The sequence below is a fragment of the Oxyura jamaicensis genome, chromosome 2, assembly GCF_011077185.1.
Source record: "Oxyura jamaicensis isolate SHBP4307 breed ruddy duck chromosome 2, BPBGC_Ojam_1.0, whole genome shotgun sequence".
Classification (NCBI taxonomy): domain Eukaryota; kingdom Metazoa; phylum Chordata; class Aves; order Anseriformes; family Anatidae; genus Oxyura; species Oxyura jamaicensis.
Window position 1 is genome coordinate 78,535,577 of NC_048894.1, and position 23,830 is coordinate 78,559,406.

Sequence of the window (23,830 nt, forward strand, 5' to 3'; positions counted from 1 at the left end):
TATATGAGTCACTTGTAAAGCTACTGACTGGCTAAAATAATGAAAAGTCATATATTTCTTGTGTTGAGATGAACGTCAGAATCATCCTGTTCTTTTTGTGCATGGCACACTTCCGCTGTGTAAGAGATTGTGCACATTAAAATAGTTTTGAAGTTATTTAGTTGAAGAATACCCCAAAACTTTCCCAGATTTGTACCACTGTTTAAGCTTGATCACTGGCATCTGTATCACTTACTTTTGGTCATCTCTGTGGAAACAAGAAAACAGATTTAATTATTTTTTCAAATTTCAATAACATTAATCTATATATCATTAAGTATTTTGTAGTTTATCTCAGCCCCAATCTATTTCTTTCTGCCACATACAGACTCCATTGCCCTGAACAGTAGGATTATCTTCAGCATATACAAAATCAGTAACCTGTCTTCAGCTTACTAAAATCAAGATTACAATCATCAGCAAACTTTGTAATGTTTAGAATCCTCTCTGAACCTTAATTTGCAAATCTTTCTGGAAAAATCAAAATAAATTTTCTCAAGATTCTCCTGTATGTGGATTGACTTCCAGGAAATAATCTACAATTGCTATTGTTTTTAAGACAACTGTTTTTTTCAGGTGGATGCAGCACAGGAAAAATTAGATGACTGGAGAAATCTGCTGATTAAAAAGTGGTCAAAAGGAGTATATATTTCTTTGCTGATGGTCAGTCAATAATAGTTCTTTGTTGCTGCTTCTTTTTAATCCTCTGCTGGCAGTTGAAGAAAATTAGATGTTCATATTCATATTTTTTTTCAGGAACATTTTGAATTAAAGGAGCTTTGTTTCAGTTTGGAATATTCCATTATACCCTGTTTCACTCATGTGGGCTACTGATATGAAAGTCTTGTAGACTGACATTCAAAATCTTGTGCAGCAAAGGCTGCTGAGCAGACAAAAGGTCATGGTTATGCAATGGCTAGTTAGGATCTAAACAATGGTATTAAATACTTGGATTAAGGTTGTTGGTACAGGGGAGGATGATATGAGAAGAAACCTTGCTTCTTAAATCTATAGTAGTAAATCATATAGGAAGAAGGATAGCCAGGATTTTAGATTGCATACAGCTGAGAGAGATCAGGAGAGCATCTTGGCAGGGGAGGAGAGTGAGTGCAGAAGAGCATTGGAATATCTCTCTATAAGGCTGTTCAGTGCAATTGTTCTCCATTGATGGTAGTCTATATTTAATATTCAGAGAAAGGGCCAAGAAACCTTGAATTTTCTAGCCGTGGGTTAATTTTCCTTTGAGTACTTAAAAATGTTAACTGTTTTGGTTCTGATCGCAATTACTTCCCTCAGCCCAAGATGAGCTGGGACAATTTGCATGACTGCACATTCACAATGAAGACTGAATGCAAAGGGAAGGTTTTCTGTGTGAGAAGTGCACATGGACTTGGTGAGTCAGACTTCGTAAGAGTGTTAATTATCACTAAAGAATCAGCTTCTGATGGAAGCTTTTGTGAAATGCAGCCTAGGCCACTGTTTTATACAACATACTTTTTTCAGAGGCACTGGGCTAGCAGCTTAATTTCGGTTTAAATTGAACGTCTTTGTTGATGTTTAAGGAGACTCTTCCAGTGGGACATAATCACACAGCCTGCTTTTTAAAGAAACTCAGTCTAGAGTAAACAAAAAGAACACCTGAAGTCTACTTCTTGTTCATGTGCACTGCCTCAGGCAAAAAGGCAGCAGAGATATTTCTTCCACATCCTAAAAGGTCATGGTAGGTGCATGCAGACAGGGAAACCATAGGAACCAGATGGAGAATAAGAGAGTAAGGTGATAACCAAATTCTTCTTCGGGTTTTTATTGCTATTGTCAGGGTACTAGATCCTGTGATCCACAGACAACACACTGAAGATCTGAGCCACAGGGTTGATAGGCATCTTACTGGGGAAGCTAGGCAAGCTTACTCGGGAAGCTATGCCCAGGAGGAAAGGTCCATTGCACTCTCCTCATATCAGCACCTTCTTTCTAGTTAAAGACAAAGTCTGACAATAACATCTAGGCTTGCTTATTTGAAAATTTCTATTGTGGGGCTAATTCTTCTTTTTTCTTCTTCTTCTTCTTCTTCTTTTTTTTTTTTTTTCTTTCTTTCTTTCTTTCTTTCTTTTTTTTCCCTACACTCTATCTCCAGCCTAGTGATGGGCATATGCGTTTGCCTGTGGTGGCATTTATCTGAGAAACACCCTAAACCTGGGAAAAAATACTGTTGATTTTGTTCACTTTAATACAAAGAATGATTTCTGAGACTGAACAGATCATTTTCTCACCCTCTTTCATGATCTGTAAGCAGCTGTACTGTCTGTCTTTGAAATTCATGTACTTTAAAAGAGAAAAAGAGAGCAGTCAGTGCATTCAGCATATAAGTGTACACCCAGTGAAAAGCCTGGGAACTTTCTGTCACTGTATGTTCATTTTGTTGCTTCAGTTGCTCTTACAGATGCCATTTCCTGGTCAATGGTTCTCCTGTCACTGGTGAAGAGCAACCACAGCAACTCAGTTTCCCTCTTTTTTTCAGAGATGACATCTGGGTTAGATGACACAGCCTACTTCAGAAACTTCTGCTGAGTGCTGCTAGATGGACAAGCTGTCCAGCTCTTCTGCGGGCAAGCCTGCAAGTGGTATATACACAGCCCAGCTTAAAGCACTTAAGACAGGAGGGTTGATGAATGGGAAGAGAGAGGGACTTCCGCTCAGGAGGGCATTGACTGTTTGGTATTTGGGGATGGTAATGCCAAGTCACAAGACCCGTAAGGATCATCGAGTCCAACTCCTGGCACCACACAGGTCTACCTAAAATTTTAGACCATGTGACTAAGTGCACAGTTCAAACGCTTCTTAAATTCAGACAGGCTTGGTGCAGTGACTACTTGCCTGGGGAGCCTGTTCCAGTGTGCAACCACCCTCTTGGTGAAGAACCTCTTCCTGATGTCTAGCCTAAACCTCCCCTGCCTCAGCTTGATACCACTTTGTACTCGATTTTGTCTCTTCTAAATTATTTTTTTTTTTCTACAGTGGGTGTCTGTCTGGTTCAGACAAACAGAACTGGCATCCTGCTGGACCTAAGAATTAAACACATCTTGAAACTTGCAATTTTTATTTATTTATTTATTTATCTTTAAATTAGTGTTTATTTATAAAGCAATGTGGTGAGACCTCTCCTCTCCTAGGATGTGATCCAGGAACCTCTTTTGCCATCAGCTCCTGCAATGGCTTCCATCCATGTAATTTAATTTTTCAAATCTTGTTTGATTGCTCATAAGGGTTTCTACATGCCACAATACAATAAAATGTTGGTTGCTTTACTTTGGCATGCTTTTCAGGAAGCAGAGTTTGTATGTGCAATTTCCTTTGTTAAAAGAATACATCTAAGGTTGTGCACCCAAACATGCAAGTTAAAGAAATACCAACATGCAGGTATGTTGTCCTACTTTTCACCATTTATCCTTGTGAGAAAAATCTCAAATAATTGTCTTCAGACAGGATCTTCTGTGAAGCTATTTTATTCGTAATTGCAATGGTGGGTGTCCTGTCAATCAGGAGTGCATTTTAGTAAACAAATCATAATCTTTTATTCCCTATTACCGACGCCTGATCACCTCCCCTGTTTCCTCATTGGCTGAGTACTACAGGTTCACAAGCTACTCGACGTTCCTCTATACCTTATATGTACAACTTTTCGTTTTTTTCAACCCTTTAATTTCTCCTTTCTTATGTTTTGAGAACTTGTGATCTTTTTTTATTGTTCTCACACTGCTCACCCTCTTTTTCTCAAGCTTCTACCTTATTTTGGAACAGTGAGGCCTTCTACTGTCCACTTACCTACTTAGCATTTCTCCTTATTATGACTACACAACTACCTTGGAATAAAGAAAAGTAATTCTCTACTGCAAAGCACAACTTTGTTTCTCACATCCTGATCAGCTCAAAGTAATACAGTGGATAGTTACGAGTTTTTGGTGGCGGTTTTAGCAGAACCAAAACTTGAGGGCAGAATAAAAACTTGCAATTTGACTAAAATATTGCAAGCAAAGAAGACACCCCCTTTTCTGAGAAAAATTTAAATTCATCTTTTAGAATACAATTTGCTAAATTTTAACACAAATATTTTGAAATAGAAAATGAGAAAATACATTTAAATGCACTTGTTTGCCACAAAATATTTCTTATTGGAAATGTTAACATTTTTAGTTTTGTGGTTAATTTTGGCCAATTTTGGCCAATTTGAGATGCCATTTTTCAGTAATAAAATATTTTACTAAATAATATTAACCCTGTCCTGCATTATTTCATTTACTTTTCCATGTAATCTGAATTTGAAGTGGAAGGGTTTATAGTGAATGATATTAAATCAGCTCAAGAATAAGTAAAGAAAAATGTTACCTTGAGAGACAGAAGCTAAACTCAACACAAGCTCCATAACGTGCATAATTAATTTATTGTGCATAATTCCAGTTTTATGCCTAGATATTACATATCATGATAGCGTGCTGCTTTGAATCTCTGGTTTGAAGGGAATAATATGCACATTAAGTGAATTTTGTCTGTTCATGCTAAACCATCAATCACAGAGTATTTATATGAAACTAGGCTTTCTCAGGCTTGAAAAGTTTATTGGGACACAAAATTTCAGTCCATTTTGTTCTATGTTACTCTGAAGACTGCAGTGCTTCATATGGTAAAAATTTGTTGTGTTCACTGTAACTTAATGATTTTATAAAAAAAGGAGTAATGATTGTCTTTTTCAGTAAATATGAATTATGGGTTTCTCAGCTATTTGGAAAATTGAATAGAAATGTGTACATCAGAGCTTACTTTCTTTCTCTTTTTTTGTTTGGTATGTCCTAGCTTGAATGAAAGGCAGCAGTCAAAGGCAGACCTTGGTTATTGATTTGTAACTATGACAGACTTCTACAGACAGACTTTTAATGAATTAATAAGAATTTTGCAATTGATTTCAAGAGAGCTCACCTCGTATACTGCAAATATATTGTAAATATTGCAAATATATTGTAAATGTATATTGTAAATAAATATTCCACCACTCCTCAGCTGTGTAAGCTCTCTTGAAATCAATTGCAAAATTTGAGCAATATGCTCAACACAAGGCACTGCATTTCTAAAAATAAAGTTGTTAAAAAGTTTCAGAGCGTTTCTGTTGCTAAGTAATTATGAATAAACTTTTATAATCCTTTTTATTTACACCTCTTAAAAAAAAAAAAAAACTTGCCAAGTGCTTGAGAGGAACTTATGGAACCGAACTGGTATTTCAGAAAATGAACAGATTCAAATGAAGATTTAAAAGTAAAACTTACAAAACATTCCAGAAAGCATCTCTGCCTGAATGGGAAACATAGGTAGTGTCAGACAAAATTATGAATCCTACTGTGTATGAAATAACTTAAGAGGGGAACGTAAAACTCTTGCATGAATGTAGCAAAGGGAGAGTGAGAAATGCTGACGTCTGTATCTAGCCGTAAGGTAATAAGTCTGCTCACCACCATTATGAAATTCAGACTTGAAAAAGGTAGGGTTCTCTTCTGTCTGAAGAGAACCAGTCTGCACAATAATCCCCACTGAAGACATGAAACTTGCCATACAACTCCACAAAAGGGAATATCCCCTTGGGCTAGAAAACATTAAAAGAAATCACTAAAAAGCCCTGAGTAAGACTAGTTTATTCATGAAACATTGCTAGCCTTCTAAACGCATATGAAGTTTTTATCAAGAAACTTGCTGTTCCAAAGTCTAGTTTATTATTTGTATCTGCTCTTTACCCCTGTTAGTTTGGATAGAAAATGGATAGAAAACCCCTGTCTTTTGGATATAAAATGTCGTGTGATGGAGCTAATATGAGAAAGTATATAGTTAAACCTCCTGTGCAACCAACTTTTCTCTAAATGACTTGTCCTATATCAGGTTGAATCAAGTTGGTTTTTGGTCCTGGCAAATGCTCTGAATTAATAGAAATAATGAGAACTACACCATATTGAGTATTTTCTTAGACTGGGCCCAGTATAAATTTGTGGCTTAGTGGAGATTGCAAAGGCCAGGCAAGGATTACTCTCCTGAGTAAAAATCAGTCCACTCTGAAGTGCCAGTTATTCTCCGAGGAAGGGATAGATTGTATTTTGCACAGTGCTTAGGACAATGGGGTTCCATGATCATTTAGTCCCTTCACATTACTAACAAATACCTGATATTAATTTCAGTGATTAAAAGTGACAGACTACTAAGATCTGTGGGCACTTGCTCTGCAGATAACAATATACTGTTTGGAAATCACATACCTTTAAACAAAATTGCCCTTCATATCACTGACTTTCTAAAAGCATTGGAAAGGCTTTGACTTGCTACTTTCATTGTTTCTGTGCCATTATGTACGGAAAATAGTCATTGGGGAAGTAGGAAAAATGTACAGAAAATAGCATCTTTTCTAAAATAACTCCACCATGAGAAAAAGATTTCTGCTGTTGAACTGAACTGAAACATCTCTGGCATTTAAATTTTTTAATTTAAATTATTTAAATTGTTTGCTTGCTTAACACAGAATATTAGATGACATATTAATGAATATTATATGACATTAATGACATTAATGAATATTATATGACAGTGGGAGCACATCCACATATTTGATAGCTAAAACAGATCTATAATACTTCATCCTTTTCTGTTCTTTAAAACAACTGGAATGTAATTACATGTTTTCCATGACCCTGGCACAGAAAAATACCCTCTTCTGGCTTGCAGTGGTTCAGATAACTTCTTCTTTTTTTCTTTTTTTTCTTCTTTTTTTTTTTTTTTTTCAGAAAATCACTTGCTTGAATTTTAATGACCTTACTAAATGTCATTTTTGTGTGGACTTTGTACTAGGTGAGGTGGAAAAGAAGCTGACAGCCCTCTTAAAAAGCTTGCTATGCTTCACTTAAGAGAGTTCTTTTTCACGCTGTTAGTTATCCACCTAGAGGATGCTTATGAGAGCTATTTTTAAATAAAAGACTTCCAGGACTTGTCAGAGCTTGTTTTTTCCATGTACAGAGAGAGAGCCACACACAGATAACTACACTTGGAAAACTTGAGGGGGAAAGTTGTGCTCTTCCCATCAGTAGCTTCTTAGATGAAGATTGGGCTGCTTTCCTTCCCTGTGGGGCTCTCCTTCCTTCTCTGTGGGTTTGGCAGTGGGTCTTGCCTGCTCTACCAACTACAGGAAAGTCTCTTTGTAATTTGAAGCATGCAGTGGTACTCCATTTTGCTGACAAGTTATCTTGAGGAAATTATGACCCTGTTTTAGTTTGGTGCTGCAACTTTGTCAGTATTTTCTACCATGATGTGTAGTAACTGAATTAGTCTGTAACTAAGCATGTGATAATGCATGTAGATATTATAACACAAATATCGAGTTTGCTCCTACAACAGTACCTTGCTATTGTTCTCTGGTTTTGATAAAATTTTATTTTATTTTTTTTTAATTGCTAAGAAAACATCCTTGTAGGCAGAGAAATTAGTTTGCTTGTTTGATTTCTTTCAAAGGAGTACTGAATTTCATTTACAAAAGGATGAAACTGCATTTTTGTCAGGAAAACACCAAATATGTGATAGGAGTGTGCTTATGTAGTATAGTTGACTGAGTTTGAAGACAGCCTGAAAAAAATTAAAAGAACTCATAGAGCTCATCAAATGAGCAATAGATTGGATGCCAAGGAAGTTATATTTAGTGTTAGCAGTGATAATTGTTGGAAATTGTTGCCTTTCTCAAAAAGAAATCTAGATTAGACAGTTCTCCCCAGGATGTAGTTATCTACCATGTCAATTTTGAATAAGCTTTTAAAAGTTTACCATGGTGATGAAAAATTGCTTTGGTTGTTGTGTTTTTTTTTTTGTTTTGTTTTGTTTTGTTTTGTTTTCCTTTTTTTTTTTTTACAAGTTTTTCATTTTTCTCCGATGTTCTTTACTTAACCAATATCTGAAGGCTTTTTGTTTATTTATTTATTTATTTATTTATTTATTTTGATACCTTTTTAGTTATCTGCAGCAATTCACAGTATCTTAAGGTATAGCACTCTATCTTATCATTATGTGTTTGTTCAGGCTAACGGTTCCTGGAGGGATTTGGGGTAGTTTTCGGTTTTGCTTCACTAGAAAGGAAATGTAGCATATATTTAATTTGGTTTTGTTTCCCTTGTATCCCATATTTACAATTCTCTACCTTGTTCTTGCACATCATTATGCAAGGAAGAAACCTCTTCTGTGCTGCTCATATAGTGTTTTGTGTCAGAGTAATATTCACTCTGGAATATGGGGCTATCTGAATGAGCCTGCTCACGAGTGATTTGACATCCTTACAGAGCTGCAAAGACTCCCTTTCTCAGCGAAGAGACTGTTAATCAGCATGTCATGATCCTTTGGTACTTTCTTTTCCCTTGTTCTCCCATGGCATGTAAATTTAAAAGTACTGACTCCAGCAAGGGGTGTGGAAATCTTCCCACTCTTCTCTTCTTCCATGCTTGCAATAGCTGTCTATGAAAAGGCTAAGCAAACTGGATCTCATAGACAAGAGAAGATATCCCTGGTTTTCCTTTCATTTTATAGATTTTTTTTTTGCCTATATAATGAGGGGATCTTCTTCATCTATTCAAAGTATAAGCATTCGGATGGCCTAAATTAATTTGTATCCTCTCTATGTATAAACTCCAAGGGCTTTTTCTATGATTTCTGTGTCCAAGAGCAAAATCAAAGAAAAAAACAGTGCAGTGTTTGTTTCAACACAGTATCCACTGCTCTGGTCATTCCTGTTTAACCCTCAAAGCTCTCAATCAACCTTCTAAGCTGTCAATTAAGCATTTAGTTTCAACAGAATTTCTTTCTTTTCACTACAAAGGCAGATGAAATATTATTAATATGATAAAGTATTTCAGGTCTAACTTGAGGCCTTTGGGGATTTTCTTGACCTTTTCTTGAAGAAGATGCAGTTTTTCTAGACAAAAGACTGCTTCTGAGTCCTTACCAATTGTTAATTTACTTTCAGGATTTAGACCACCAATAGTTCTACCTATTCTGTGGACAAAAAAAAAACATTTTCCAGCCATGCTTCTCTACACCATACCATAATAAGGTAACTCACATGTTCTTCTACCACTGCTACCTCCTCTTCCTCCTGTTCTTTTTCTAGTAGCCTTAGAGTTTTGAACCCCATAAAGGCAAGAGCTGCACCATACAATTTACTGCACTGTTCTCATACTTACTCACTCTTTTCTTTTCATGAAATTCTGCTATGACATAAAATTATCATCCTCTGTCACAAGCAGCCATAAAATATGTACCTCAGCAGCAGAAAAGAAAAGGATTTAAAGTGCATGCTTTCTTATCCTGAAAAGAAAAGAAGGGAGACTCCTCCAGAGTTTAATAAAACTGAACCTTAGTGAGGACTAGTTCAGAGTAACGACCTAGGTCAGATCATTTCTACTATTCAAGTAAAAAATCAGTTAATGCCCCTGAATTTTGAAGGAACCTTTTCCTACAAGTTCTTCACAAATGAAAAATTTCTGCTTTACAGTGGGTCAGGTTCACTATTAATAGTCTTCTAATTCAGACTTTTTGGAGTACCAGAGATCTTTGAAAGAGTACCAGCAATTGCAGCAGTTGTCACAAGATGAAATATAATATTATTGTCACCATATTTTGATGACAGATGCAAAGAGATTGTCAAGAAACCAAATCACTGCAGACACACTATAGCACTTAGGGAATCTAGACATTTTATTAGGTGTTCAGAAATATATTCCCTCTTTGTTCCCAGTTCTTAGATAAGACTGTGGCTAATATGGATTACACGTCAGTGAAGATGTGCTTACATCAGGACAGTGCTCTCAGGTTTGTCCTTGAATTTACAGTCTTATCTTGTCACTAATGCTGGCTAATTTGGTTGTTTGTCATATGGCTCAGTGCACCTACTTTGTGCCTTATACCAGATTATGGCTCCAATATTTCTAATTGTTTTCAAACAATTTAATTCCTATGGAGGAAAACAGTCTACAAGAAGGTTAAGAACTCCCTGCTGTACTGGCAGACTCTGTCCAGTATTTGTCCAGTATCTCTGCTAAAAACCAGAGTGATCTGAAGAGCTATCAGAATGGATGGAAGCCATGGAAGTCCAATACACAGCTACAAAATTCGAGCCTACCTCTGTTAAAAGAGCTCAAGATACTTTTGGTAATCTTGAGGAATAGCTCCTACCTCCTGTATGTAATTCCATGGAATTACATGAAAGAGCACAAGGGAATATAGGATATGACTGCATGATACAAAACTGAGAAAGGAGTATGCATTTTACATATACATGTGCAGAACTTGCAGGAACGTTTAAAATAACCTGCTTTTCAGTAACTATCTATATGTAATAGCCCTCTCCCCATCCCACTCCCTGCCCTTAAATTATGCATGTTGAGCAGTGGCTACTAGCACACAGCTCTCTTTGCAAAGGTACAAAAGAAATGATGTCATGGTAACAGCCGTAGCCTAGTAATTTGTGACCTTGTCGTATGCACAAGATGCATATCAGAATGGTATAAGTGAAACAATACAGAATATTTGGTATGGAAGTAAAGACTGGCAGTCTTATAACCACAGAGATTAAATGCAAACCAGTTGGATGCAAACATACATCCCAAAACTCTAAACCTCTGGGATTCTGAATTTACAGTGCTGAATTAACGAACAATGGATTGTTCTTCTGCATCGAGTTGCTCACAAACAATTTCTGAAGAATTAATGTTCTCTTCCATTTTATCAGACATTTCCAGACCTAACTGCATGTCATGGCCCCCACCCCCGACACCAAAGGGTTTTAGTCCCCAAAACTCTGCAAGCATAAGCTTTTTGGGGCATGTGCTATCCAGCACTACAGGATGGTGTCAGGGAGTCAGGGCCCTGCCCACAGCTGCTGGTATCTTCCTTAATTCAGACATTAAATAATGCTCTTGTACAGAGGCTTTAATTAATGGGTTTAAAAGCTGTTAATCTTTTTGCACGTCTCATCAGCCACTTTATAATATGAGTCTAAGAAGTAGCTGTATGGCTTTTTGAAGGGAATACTGTACTGTCACCCTCTGAAGTGAATGGAATATAAAACTTAAAGTAGTTAGTAACATCTTACTTTAACTGCAGGTTATACCCCTATTTTGAGGAATTTTCTGAAAAGAAAAAAAAAATGAAGTGATTTGACATCATCCCAAAACAGCTTTTGTGCCACAATGCAACCTTGAGCTATCACTAAATGGTGATATCACCAGATTTCTATCATTTTTTTTTATTCTGGCTTGCTTCTGTGCCTCTCATTCAACTCTAATGAGACATACTGTGTGTCAAGCTTTGATGCTTAGACAGCTGGACTGACTAAATCTTTTTTTCTGCTCGCACGAAGTGCTACTGCATCTCTCACATCAAAAAACACTGAACATCATTAACACAGAAAGCTGAATGTGATAAACTATAAAAGCAAAGATCATTCTGAAGTTCATAATATAAAATGATGTTATGATCTGAAGTGAGAGAAGCAAGGAGAGTGTTGAAAGTTGCTCTGTTTAGGACCGTATAGGGAATGAGAAAAGTAAATAATTGTTAGAAATATTTCCTCTGATGTATTTGTATACAAAGGGGATAAACAAAAGAAAAGGTCGAATTAATAGCTCTTTTTTTTTTTTTTTTTTTTTTTTGGCATAAAACAAGCTGAGGAAATCACAAATTCAGGATTATTACTTTTTGGTTTGTTGAGCTGGATGAATGGCAGTATTTAATTTCTACTTAATCCTGCATGCTGGTCTATGTCTTTTGGAGAGTTATTTGGAGAGGGATAACAAGACTAAGGAGATTTTAGAGTCATTTGAACAAAGTGCTTCAGATGAGTCTGAACAGACAAGCACCTAAGTCTAAAAACAAGTAAAAGAAAATTGATTATTTGGGAGAGACGGGGTGAGGGAGAAAAGATTAGGGCAAGAATGGTGTTTACTATATTGACTACAAGTAAATGATCTCACAAGTAAATGTTCACAACAATAATTGCCTAAAATAGAAATAAGATCAGATTTATAGTTAAGTGATCAAAGCCCCAGCACTTCTTGTGGCATTTTAATGGAAAACATTAGAGTTATGCACATTAACAACATATTCAAGTGGGTGTAAGTATTTTATTTGTCAGGAGAATAGGTATTTTGTGCTTTTCTGTGGCCAGATTGGCTAAGTTGTTGTTTGAAATTGTTTGTACAAACACAAAGAATAATAATTGACTTGTTCTACAATAGTGTTTTGTGTGTGTGTGTGTGTGTGTGTGAGGTAACATTGCATGTAGACTTCTCAAGTTCTATGACACACAACTAGTTACTTACCACGTGGATTTTATTTGCTGTGCGCTGTATGCAACAAGCATCAATTTTATTTTATCCAAAACCAGTACTGGTATTCCAATGTGTCCTAGGGTAACATCTAGAGTTTGTAATAGTCCTGTATTGATATGTCTCTTCATGCTTGTATCAGACTTGCTGGAAAATAAAACAATATGCTTAGGGACCAACTTAAAACACCTACCAATCCAAATATACAAACAAACAAATATCTCCATACTGCTCATATTTTAATTTACTGGACTTAGAAAGATTTAGAGAAATGCTTCTTCCAGTGACATCTGTGGGAAAGATTAAAAGATAAAATGCATTATTTGAACTATTTTTTGGCAAATATTTTAAATGTTGGGTGGAATTTGCCTTTGCTGTAATATATACAGATATTACATGATATAAACCCATAGAAGCTTCCAAAATTTACCTGTCTCATTTATGTTTCAAAATCAGCATGCTAAAATACACCAGTCTTTTCACGTATACTAAGGACTTAAATTTTTGAATGCACTGAAATTTTGGATCTGAGCACATGAATCAAAAAATTCTTTAAGTTATTTTTATCTGTGTAAATGCAGCACCCTTGTACTGGCACACTTACACAAATCTGAGGGACTGATTTTCTTAATCATCTGCCTCTTTGGCTCTTCCTTCTAATGAGCTTCTTACAGCCCATCCTCTGTTTCCACTGGCAGCTGTTGAAATGGTAAATCTCATTTCTGTGCTTGAGCAACACTGACATGGGATTCAAATGTTCTCAGACATGAGAACATGAGAACATTCTTAGAACAGGGAAGTGCCTGTGCTAAATCCCTCTACCTTTTTCTTCCATAGTGGGCTTATACAGCCTCCTCCTGGCTCACCCTGCCTTCCTGTATATCTGTTAGGGCTTTATCTACTTGTTGATGACTCCACTGAAGGGTCTTCTTCTGACTTTGAAAAGCAACTGCTGGAGGATAACTCGACACTTCAAAATGATGTGAGGTAGAAATGATTGTAACCCTATCTGGAGGGTGGGTGTTGGAGGGTGGCTGGAAATAGAGTGTAGGACCATGGGAAATTGTGTAGGAGGAACTCTTAAAATGGACATTTTTAAAGACTCATCAAAATAATATTTTTTATCATATGATTCCATGTTATGTTAAAAGAGGAGGCTAGTACCAAATTTTCACTGATAGTCCATTTCTCTTAATACCAGGAGCTCACGTTAGTGTATCACCTTTATTAGTTTACAGTTTTTTGCAGCCATTGCAGTTTTCCATGGTGTCAAAAAGCTTGTCACCTACAATATTTTCAAGAAACATTATCTCAGCTTTGGTTTTTAAAAATTAAGAAAGAGTTTTATTATATTACTCCTGTTATCCATTACTAGAAAATCAGAAATATTCATTTACTTTCAGGCACAAGAGAGCAAGGTGCCTTTGAGCTATTTTAGAATTGTATGGTATTGGTTTTTCAGAGTGGGAGCAAGAGGCATGTATCCATCTTCTGCTGTAGAAGTATTCAGATGCACATGCATCTTCTCTCATTTAAAGAGGTGCTCTTACAATGTTTTACCTACTAGTCAGAGAAAGTTAATGTTACATCACCTCTTTCAGTTGCTAAACCACCCTAAATCCGTTGCTTTCAGTCATGTACCATCATCCAACAAATGTGAATGGCTAACAAACCAAAACAACGTTCCCCAGGAATTCAGGGCATCAGCAGAAATTTTGAGGTGAGTGACAGTTGTGTGTGGGAAAGAAGTGTCCTTTTATTTCTTTTGTTATTACCAATGTTGCATTTTTATGACCATGTCCTTAGGAAAATCAAGCATGGACCATTGTCTGGAGAGTTTCTGGGTGAAAAGAGATGTTTAATGGAAAGATGAATGGGGATGAGAACAGAGATAATGTGCAGAGAAAGGGAGGAGCCAGAAGAGGGATGGACAGATAGGCAGCTGGAGCAAACAGGGCATTATCCCCTGGAGACAGCTTCTCTCTGCTCTTTCCAGCCTCTGCTGCTCTGGGTTCACAAAAGTAAGTGAAGAGGATAAATCCCTGTGCTGTGGGCCCTGTTGGCATGGAGGACAGTGGTGAAGGAAGGGATGCTGAGTAACTACTTCCCTGGGGTGACTTGCAGATGGTGCATTTCTGTCTGCAAGTGTAGCAAAATATCTTATCTGGAAATATGCTGCTCTGCTATACCAGTCTTTCTATATTTTTTTCTTCCTGCTCTCCCATTGTACTTATGTCCTTTTGGGTTAAATATGCAGGTCCTGTCTGCAGCAGTAGTTAGCATGTACTGTCCCAGGAATCAGCAGATAGACAATAAATCTTTTTGTATCCTGGTTTGCATTATGTCTTGATAGGAAAGTAAATCTTGCCCTCTCAGCAGCAAGCTATTCTTTCATTGCAAGAATGCTGCTGGTGAATGATGTTTCCAAACTGATAAATGTGGGATTTCCTATGCCTCAAGTTATTTTGTCTGTCTTGGGTGTTTATGTTTCAGCTTTGCGAAGTAATCTATCTGGGGGAAGGCACAGAAATAATTGGCTGAGCCTTTTTCTTTATAACCATACATCTATAGCAAATCCAAATGTGAAAATAAAATCGTGCTTCACCCTTGTGCTGGGATGTTGAGTACAGATAGCTGTGCTTCCACAGGCATGCTCTATTCCTGTATCTCTTTATAGCTGTTCATTTAAAAACAGCTAATGCATGAAAGATGAAAAATGTCTGAGAAGAAAATAGACTCCTGTACCTGATCTAGCTGCCTCCACAGCCTTCCTGTTAGGTGACTGGAAATGCTCATTCAAACCACTTACTTGCAAATATTACACTTCAGTGTAACAACTGGCTCTCCTATAGCTTCCACAGCTTTAAAATCCACCTACAGTTTAGGCTTTGCTATATTTGGTTTTCAATCCTTAATTGCAGTACTTGAAGAGGAAACAGTAAAACAACTTTTGTCTCTGTCTGTCTGTATTCATTTGACATTCTTTTCCTCCTCCTCCTTGAGGGCTTTCCCTGGCAGACTGCAGACAAGCTGACTTTCAGCTCATGTCAGGGATGCACAGGGACAGACCTTTGGATAGATTTTTACAAGATTTATTGATGGCTTGAAGTCATTACCTGTGTCTCTGCCACATTTTCTACAGGTTGCAACTTTGTCTCCTATTGCTTTCCTTCATCTACACTAAATATTGCCTTTTTTTTTTTTTTTTTTCCTGCCCTTTATCCTAATTCCTGATGGTGATGGTGACAGGGCTTCTGCAATCAACTCTATCATCTTTTCCTTCCTGGAAATAAGATGATGAAGAAGGATATTGCCTAGGAAAAACTATTTTCTTTAGGACAATTTATCAAGCCATTTGTGACTTTAGCTACCTTGTCCTATTTTTGATCCTTAGATGGTCTCCATTTCTTAAAAATTACAAGAAGCGTAGTTAGTATAATGCAGCCTTGCAACATCACATCTTGCAAGTGGACAACTGAGGCAAAGAAAAGTTAATGATGCATGGAGGGGCTGAGAGAGAGAACCAGGAGGAGATAGGCATTCTCTTGATTCCTACTTTGTCACATACGCAAAACAGAGCAACCTTATGTCACAGAAGGGGAAAGAGTAAATTACAGTAAATTGCAGCCTGGAAAACAAAAAGTCATCAGTCCAGCTCAAGGAATTCTGCAGAGATTAATACCACAGTGCTGTAAGTCTGCTAACACAAAATCAGTCCTAAAATACTATGCTGAAAAGTTAAAGAAGGGAACCAGATCTCTGGTAGCCCATCCGCTTTTCTGTAGCTACTGGAAGCTCGTGCAGCATTCAAATCTGCTGTGCCGTGTGATGTTTCAGAGAGGCTCAGAAGCAGCAGCCCCTTGACTTTCTGCAGCTCCCGAGCCCCATTGGCTGGAAGGCAAAGCAGAGGCGGAGAGTGCCCTGAATATTTTTCTCCTCCACACACCATAAAGCAGGCAGCCGGTACACACTGTCTGACAGCAAGACTGGTGCTTGCAGTTTGAAATTAGTTTCGGCTCGGCAGCAGTCACCTGAGCATTTTACGTTTATATCTCTTAATAGAAGGGCAAAAAAAAAACAAAAACGAACAACCCTTCATCGTAACAGTGATCTAAACAGGAACTGAACGTAGGAGAAAATCTCATACAAACTTACAGACTGTTGGGACTCTGTGACACAGATCACCGAGGTGAATGTGATTATGATCAGAAACTGCATCTGTGAGAGCGTAAACCAGCATCTGTGAGTTTTAAACCTTATTTTGTGACAGCAGTCAAAGTGTTCTGAACTGCTGCCTGCCTTGGTGCTGGCTTATTTTTCTTCTCTTCCCAAATTGAAAAGCCAAAGGAGGATTTCAGAGGAATGCAAAAGGAACAGGCATTTTAAAAGCAGGAAGCTGAAAGGGAATCTCCATAAGATGAATTTCACCCAGCACCGTGGGACACTCCAGCCTCTGCATTTCTGGAATCACAGCAATGGACTGCACGGGGGTGCCAGCGAGCCCAATGCAAAGGGCCACTCCTCAGGAGGCTGCTACGAGCAACTCTTCGTATCCCCTGAAGTGTTTGTGACTCTGGGCATCATCAGCTTGCTGGAGAACGTCTTGGTCATTGTGGCAATAGCCAAGAACAAGAACCTCCATTCGCCCATGTACTTCTTCATCTGTAGCTTGGCAGTGGCTGACATGCTAGTGAGTGTATCTAATGGATCAGAAACTATTGTCATCACGCTGCTAAACAATACAGACACAGACGCACAGAGCTTTACCATAAATATTGACAATGTCATTGACTCAGTGATTTGCAGTTCCCTGCTTGCATCAATTTGCAGTCTCCTCTCAATAGCAGTGGACAGGTATTTTACTATCTTTTACGCCCTCCAGTACCATAACATCATGACGGTAAAGCGTGTAGGGGTCATCATCACATGCATCTGGGCTGCTTGCACAGTCTCAGGCATTTTGTTCATCATTTACTCTGACAGCAGTGTTGTCATCATCTGCCTTATTAGCATGTTCTTCACCATGCTCATTCTCATGGCATCCCTCTATGTCCACATGTTCATGATGGCTCGGATGCATATCAAAAAGATCGCAGTTCTTCCAGGGACCGGCCCTATTCGCCAAGGGGCCAACATGAAAGGGGCCATCACTCTCACTATCCTGATTGGAGTTTTTGTTGTGTGCTGGGCCCCATTTTTTCTGCACCTCATCTTCTACATCTCCTGCCCCTATAACCCTTACTGTGTGTGCTTCATGTCCCATTTTAACTTCTATCTCATCCTCATCATGTGCAACTCCATCATCGATCCACTTATCTATGCATTCCGGAGTCAGGAGCTCAGGAAAACTTTCAAGGAGATTATATGCTGCTGTAGTCTGAGAGGGCTTTGTGATTTGCCTGGCAAATACTAGACTGAGGTGGATATGTTACTGTGTACTCAACATGCAGCACTGACTTCTAAGCCTTCAGATCCTCTTTTTCAGCAGAACTTGGGTTACATCTTTAAGAGCAAACACCTCTTTCTCTCTCCCTTTCCTCTCATCTTTGTATCCCATTCATGTGTAATTCATACTTCTGTATAGTGTTTGTGATATCTATTCTTTGTAATTTATTTGCCTGGGAAGAGAACAGAAGTAGCGTTTCATACCAGTTTGTAAGTGAGCAGATAAATGATGAATGTGAAATACTAACAATTATGAACAGCTGTATGTTCCAACTGCTGATAAAATAAAAATCTTGCCTGAGTTACAGTATATATTGGCTGATGATGTTCCTTATTCTGTTGAAGTAATTACAGCTATCCATTAAATTATGTACAACTTAAAATAGAGCATATGCTTGTCTATTAGTGTATTAAAGGTTCTCTGGAATTAGGAGGCAGATTTTTCATAAAGGTAACTGGAACCAAGGACCTGTGTTCATTCATTGTATACACTTTTCCTCCTACTCCAAGAGCAGCAATCTGGATCTTTGTTACAGTCACTGCCTACAACAATAAGATTTTTCAAACCCTTGCTAGCCAGACAATCCAAAGCTTGTTTTGTTTTGTTTTCCAATATGATGATTGCTGCGTGTCTGACAGTACCTTTTTGCAAAACTGAAATTTTTCCCTGGAGCATCAGTTAGCCCTCGATGTGTTTACTAGACTGGCATCCAGGTACGCTAGCACCCTCTGTTCACTCATGAAGCAGGTACAGTACTAATATTGGCAGTGCCAGCACCTGCTTAAAGCTTTGCTGAGAGATTCAGCTGATGAAGATGAAGAGGGGACTTCAGTTTGAACAGTCCTTCCTTATGCTGATATGCTGTGGGGAACAAGGACTGTGCGTCAGAAGAAAATACAGCTTTGCTTAAAACAAGCTGCCCTCTATTCTGAAGTGTTGTGTTAGCAGATGAGATCCACTGCCTGGATCTTCACAGAGGAGTGAAGGTCTGTATCAGATTGTCACGACCACCTCAGACACTACTGTGGACCATTGAAGCTTGTGGGGGCAATGCTATCACATGGAAGGTCTGCAGGCTGATAAGTCTCTAAACCCATGCTCTCTATCAGGCAGCCCTGTGTGTTAGTGCTGCTTGAGGACAGTTCACCTTCTCAGATGTCTAATTTAGGTCTTTAATAAAGACCTCATGTCCCTGATTTTAGCACCTTGAAAATGTTTAAAGTACAAATGTGAGTACACATTAAAGACATTCCATAACATCTTGACAACATCAGCTTCTATGTAAGGGCATAAAAAAATAACTTATTTATTCTTGGTAAGTATAAAAATATAGTGTTAGCTGGGAAAATGCTTGGAAAGGTTTGATATAAAAAGTCATAAATGAATGTAAAGAAGGATTTAGATTTTAATCCTGGATGCTTGATTTTACAAAGATAAATTGTAAATTAGTGGCATGAGCAGTCCTATCAATTTTCTTGGAAACTGGTTGTTACCTCAGACAAAATGTCACCTAAGACAGATGCAATGAAATGCTGTTCATGAAAGCCCAATGCTTGCTACCTGGGATTCTTCTCCAGACAGAATCTGATCTTTTAGGTGTGGGTAACATGTCAGCAATAATATTTGGTCTTCTGCCAAAGAGCCTAAAGGACTTCAGGTGGGTCTCATTATCTTTTACTTCAATTTACTTACTTTCGGGGAGAATAAGCAAGTTGTTGTACATCAGAGTTCTTTGGTAGACCAGCAGCAGAGAAATCAGGTCTCCCACACCCTGCTCTTGTACTACTGCCAATCCATCCACCATACTTTTTGTAACACACCCCTGTTACCTTCTCTTACTTTCAGTAAATGATACTGATGCATCATAATGGTTGCAGTATGGAAATCGTTTAAATATATCTATAACACTAACACTATGTACTTTCTTCTGGAGGAACTATAAACTTTTCAATAATCCATCCCTACCTGGTTCCACTGGGTAGGCAATAAAAGGTGCCAAAGAAGGAGGATTAAAGCCTGGGGGGTGGAGGGAACATATGAATGTATAAGAATTAATAGTCTATCCGAAAATCTGCTGGAATTCTCCTGGACTTATTAAAAGCCTTCCTTCTCCCACAAGACATGATAATAGCAATGCAGAAATACTCTGGCAATAACGCAAGAAATTGCTGTTGCCAGTTTGAAAAATCTCACTTGATCTTTGTTCTGCCTCATTTTCTTTAGCTATTTTAGGGATCTAAGTTATGATATTGGGCTCCAGAATTTTGCTTGGATGCAGAGAGGATCCAGTAGGAAGTGATATAAGATACTACCTTTGGTGCTCAGAATATTACCTCAAAAGTCCTTCTTACTCTCCTTTGACTATACAAGGAAGAGAAACCTAATCTAAATAGATCTGAAGGCAGAGGAGGCTATGCTTCTGTAATGTACTTCCTGAACTCCCAGTCGATTCTTAAAACTAACAGTTTTACTTTGTTCAACCCAAGGGGAAGAGAAATAACAATTATTTTTTATCATGCTGGTTGGAGGTTTTCATCAAGAGTTTCCTTGTAGTTTTCAAAAATGATGTGCATTTCTTTTACATTTATTTGGATTAAGTTTAGTCAAGAGAGTTTTGACCACATTAATCTCTAAACCTCATTTAGAAATATATATTTTAAAACTAGATTATTCCAGAGTTTTATCAACTTTCAGATTGCTTAGCAGTTCTTCTGTCTTTATTTTATAGAGACAAATGCATATACATACATTTTTAATGGACTTTTTAATTAAAGAAGACTTTTTCATTTCATGATATTATTGCTGGAGTGTAATTTATTGAAATTGATGTCAAACCTCCTGTACAGACAATTTTCCTATTCCCAGTCACTTCATTCCTTCTAAATAGCTGCATCAGTTTCTGTTTGCCTATAGCTCTGGCAGCTTTCCAGCAGGGAGTCGTAGAAATTAGCGTTGCAAAAGATAAAGTCATCTAGCTTGTTGGAGAGTGAGGACTGCAGAGGATTATCTTCCACACTCAATTTGCTGGAGCTCTTTCAAAATGTTCTAAGAAAATGAGCTTTCTTTCTTTAAATATCTGGGACCCTAATCACTTTAGCAGCTCGTATTTTAGCCATGTTATGTAACCATGGCATATTCCTCTGTGGCAAGGTAATGGTTTTGTCTCCACTTTACAGGTGTAAAAACTTACATTTTCACTTCTCCTGGAGAAAAGGGACTAATGGATTTGCTCAGCCTCCTAGAACTCAGCGTTTGGCTGAGCTGGGGATAGATGGTTGTGTTCTTTGTCCTTTCCCAATAAATGGCTATAATATAACACACAAAACTTTGAGTATTGAAGCAAATGCCTTTCTTTAAGAGGGACATATCTTTACCTTTGAAGTAGCTTTTGAACAAAGAAAAGAACTCCAAAAGCACTTAGGAGGCTGTAGTTGGTCTCAGTATAGTGGATTTTGAATGGTGCTCCAAGACCCCCTTTACAAGTGAATCATACTGTCAGATGGAAGCGAAGAGAAACGCACTGTTGGACTCGTGTTTTACTAAATGTGCAGCAACAACAATGCCTTCAGTTTTGTCCTTAACAGATGTGCAGATACTTTTTATTTAGGTAATTCTAAAATGACTTTATTGTTGTTAAAACGGATCCTATTTCATAATATGTTCATTTGGAGATCCTTCATTCTCAAGCTGAAATTCTGGTGAATAAGAATTTTAGTCCTGATTTCATTTCTAATATGCTGCATTGCTTTTCATCTTGAACAAAAACTGCAATCTCAATCCCACCTGAAGGAACTCTCAGAAAATGTGCCTTTAGAGGTGAACTTTTCATTGCTGGTCCAGAAATTACCTCAGATTTTTAATTAATGCTCCAATATCTTCAATCACATTTCAAGTATTCTATGTCTTTCTCTTTAGATAAAATGCTTCTCTTGCTTATTAAAAAAAAAAAAAAAAAAGAGTGCACAATGTCAGGACTCTGCTACTACTACAGATATTTGTTGTCATATAAGCCAGGGTATGAATTGACCATTTCATCTGTTTTGAATGGTTCTGTTGTCCTAGCTGCTTTTTCATGTTGTTGCCTACTGTATTTCTAGAAGAGATTTTCAGATCTGGGGATTAAAAGTCATCCCCTTCAAGCCTGTAATATAAACATACTCATTAATTATGCTTTGACGTATTTGTTCTCTCTCAAACATTGTTCATTTGCTTCAGTTGTTCTCCTTCCTGCCTGGTGTCCCTTTGTGTTAGTATGTACCTGGACTGCCAGCAACGTCAGGTCTCCCAGACATCCCCTGTCTGCGTGTTGGGCTGGCCTTGGCCAGCAGCAAAACTCCCCAAACTGCCACCCAGCGGCTCGCTCTCTCCCAGCTCAGCAGGCTGAGGGCTGGAAGCACGAAGAGCTTGTGGTGGGGGTGAGGACAGGGAGATCACTAACCAACTACTGTCACAGTACCCACGGGCACCCCCACAAAACTTCAAGTCCCATTGCTCCGTACACTGACATTTTGCTTCATTTCCACAGAGAAGTCCTCACCTAAATCCTTTACCTCTTTCATGACCATAGGTTCCATGGCTCTTTTTTTTTTTTTTTTTTTTTTTTTTTCCTGTGATGAACTAATCAACCTGAAATGTTCCCCTGTTAGGCTCTTTCCTGCTGAAGAGCTCTCACTGTAGATCTTCAGATCCTGTTATTAGCCTCTGAATTAATGACTTTGAACATCGTACAGCTGAATCCCATCCTATTTCTATTATTTCAATCCTCCGAACAATCCACTTTCCCTAACTGATTTTCAGAGAGGCCTTTCTGTGGAAATTGCAGCCAGCCTTTTACCACTGAGCTGTGACCCTGCCACATCCCTGTTGACACAGCCCTATGGGACCCACAGGGCAGGCTCTGGGCTCTAATAAACAGGGACTCATAAACCTTGCATATAATGTGCCAAGCATCAACAAAATGTAATTTACCTAGGTTTGCAGGTGTTGTAAAGAATAATGGAATTTGTACATGTGTGCGATATGCCATACTTAACATTTTGAAACAAACACATTATAGCTTATTAGAGCTTTTTTCTTTGTGAAAGGCAGTGGGTGAGCAAAGAAACAGACGCCAAATACATTTGGAAGCAGTTATCAGTGGTGCATAAACAAAACACTTTATTTAGGCAACAGTCTGCAACAAGCCTTTTGAAGTGTAGAGAAATTAAAATGTAGTATAAAGACAATATTTTCTATAACAGTGCCTTTTCTTGAGATAACATCTCTGTGCAGTTCTCCTCAGATTTCTTCTTTTGCTAACACAGGTCATGCAGAGTTCAACATACACCCCTCAAAACATCATAAAACAAAAACAAAAACAAACAAAAAAAAAACAAACAGCAGGCCTTCTACAGTTCTTGTATTTGGTACCACCTGAAGACTGATATATTGTCTGATAAGACTGATATATTGAAAAACAAACAAAAACCTTCCCTTGAAATGGGAGCTAAAATAAAGAGGTCTGAATTAGGAATAATAATAATTTAAAAAAAAAAAAAAAAGAAGCAAGAAAGCAAGCAAAATTAAATTGCTGTTATTGAGGTAATTGCTTTCCTTGGCTGGGCCAAGGGAGCCTGAAAGCTTTCTGGAAAGCAGGAATTGTGCAGTTATCTGTCCATAGATTTAACTGCCTGTGCATAAGCCTGCCAAATTCTGGCTGATGAGTGGCTTTTTGCATTAAGGCATTGAAAGTCATCCTACAGTGTATAACACGTACATTGTCACAGATGCTTCTCATTATCTGGATACATAGGCAGCAAATGTGGAAAAAAAAAAAAAAAAAAAAAAAAAAAAAAAACCTGGCTCTGCATGAAGGCAAACAAAAATAAAACATGGTTGGTAGAAAATAATGCTTATTTATTATCCTGAAGTTTTTTACTGGGGAGTTGTAGGTGTCATTGCTTTCTTATGATTATTA

General features: G+C 37.8%; 1 protein-coding gene across 3 annotated transcripts; it reads left to right on the forward strand.

Moving 5' to 3' along the window:
- Nucleotides 1-209: 209 nt before the first annotated feature.
- On the forward strand, nucleotides 210-18,168 carry MC4R (melanocortin 4 receptor). Of its 3 annotated transcripts, XM_035319582.1 has the most exons (3): nucleotides 218-1,209; nucleotides 1,336-1,432; nucleotides 15,678-18,168. In XM_035319582.1, the coding sequence occupies exon 3, from the start codon at nucleotides 16,846-16,848 to the stop codon at nucleotides 17,839-17,841; it is 996 nt and encodes a 331-aa protein (XP_035175473.1). In that variant the 5' UTR covers nucleotides 218-1,209; nucleotides 1,336-1,432; nucleotides 15,678-16,845; the 3' UTR covers nucleotides 17,842-18,168. The 3 variants fall into 3 exon arrangements, 2 of the variants coding, with proteins under 2 accessions (XP_035175473.1, XP_035175472.1); XR_004748861.1 differs by lacking the exon at nucleotides 15,678-18,168 and adding an exon at nucleotides 2,558-2,780 and having other exon boundaries at nucleotides 210-1,432; XM_035319581.1 differs by having other exon boundaries at nucleotides 218-1,432.
- Nucleotides 18,169-23,830: the final 5,662 nt, after the last annotated feature.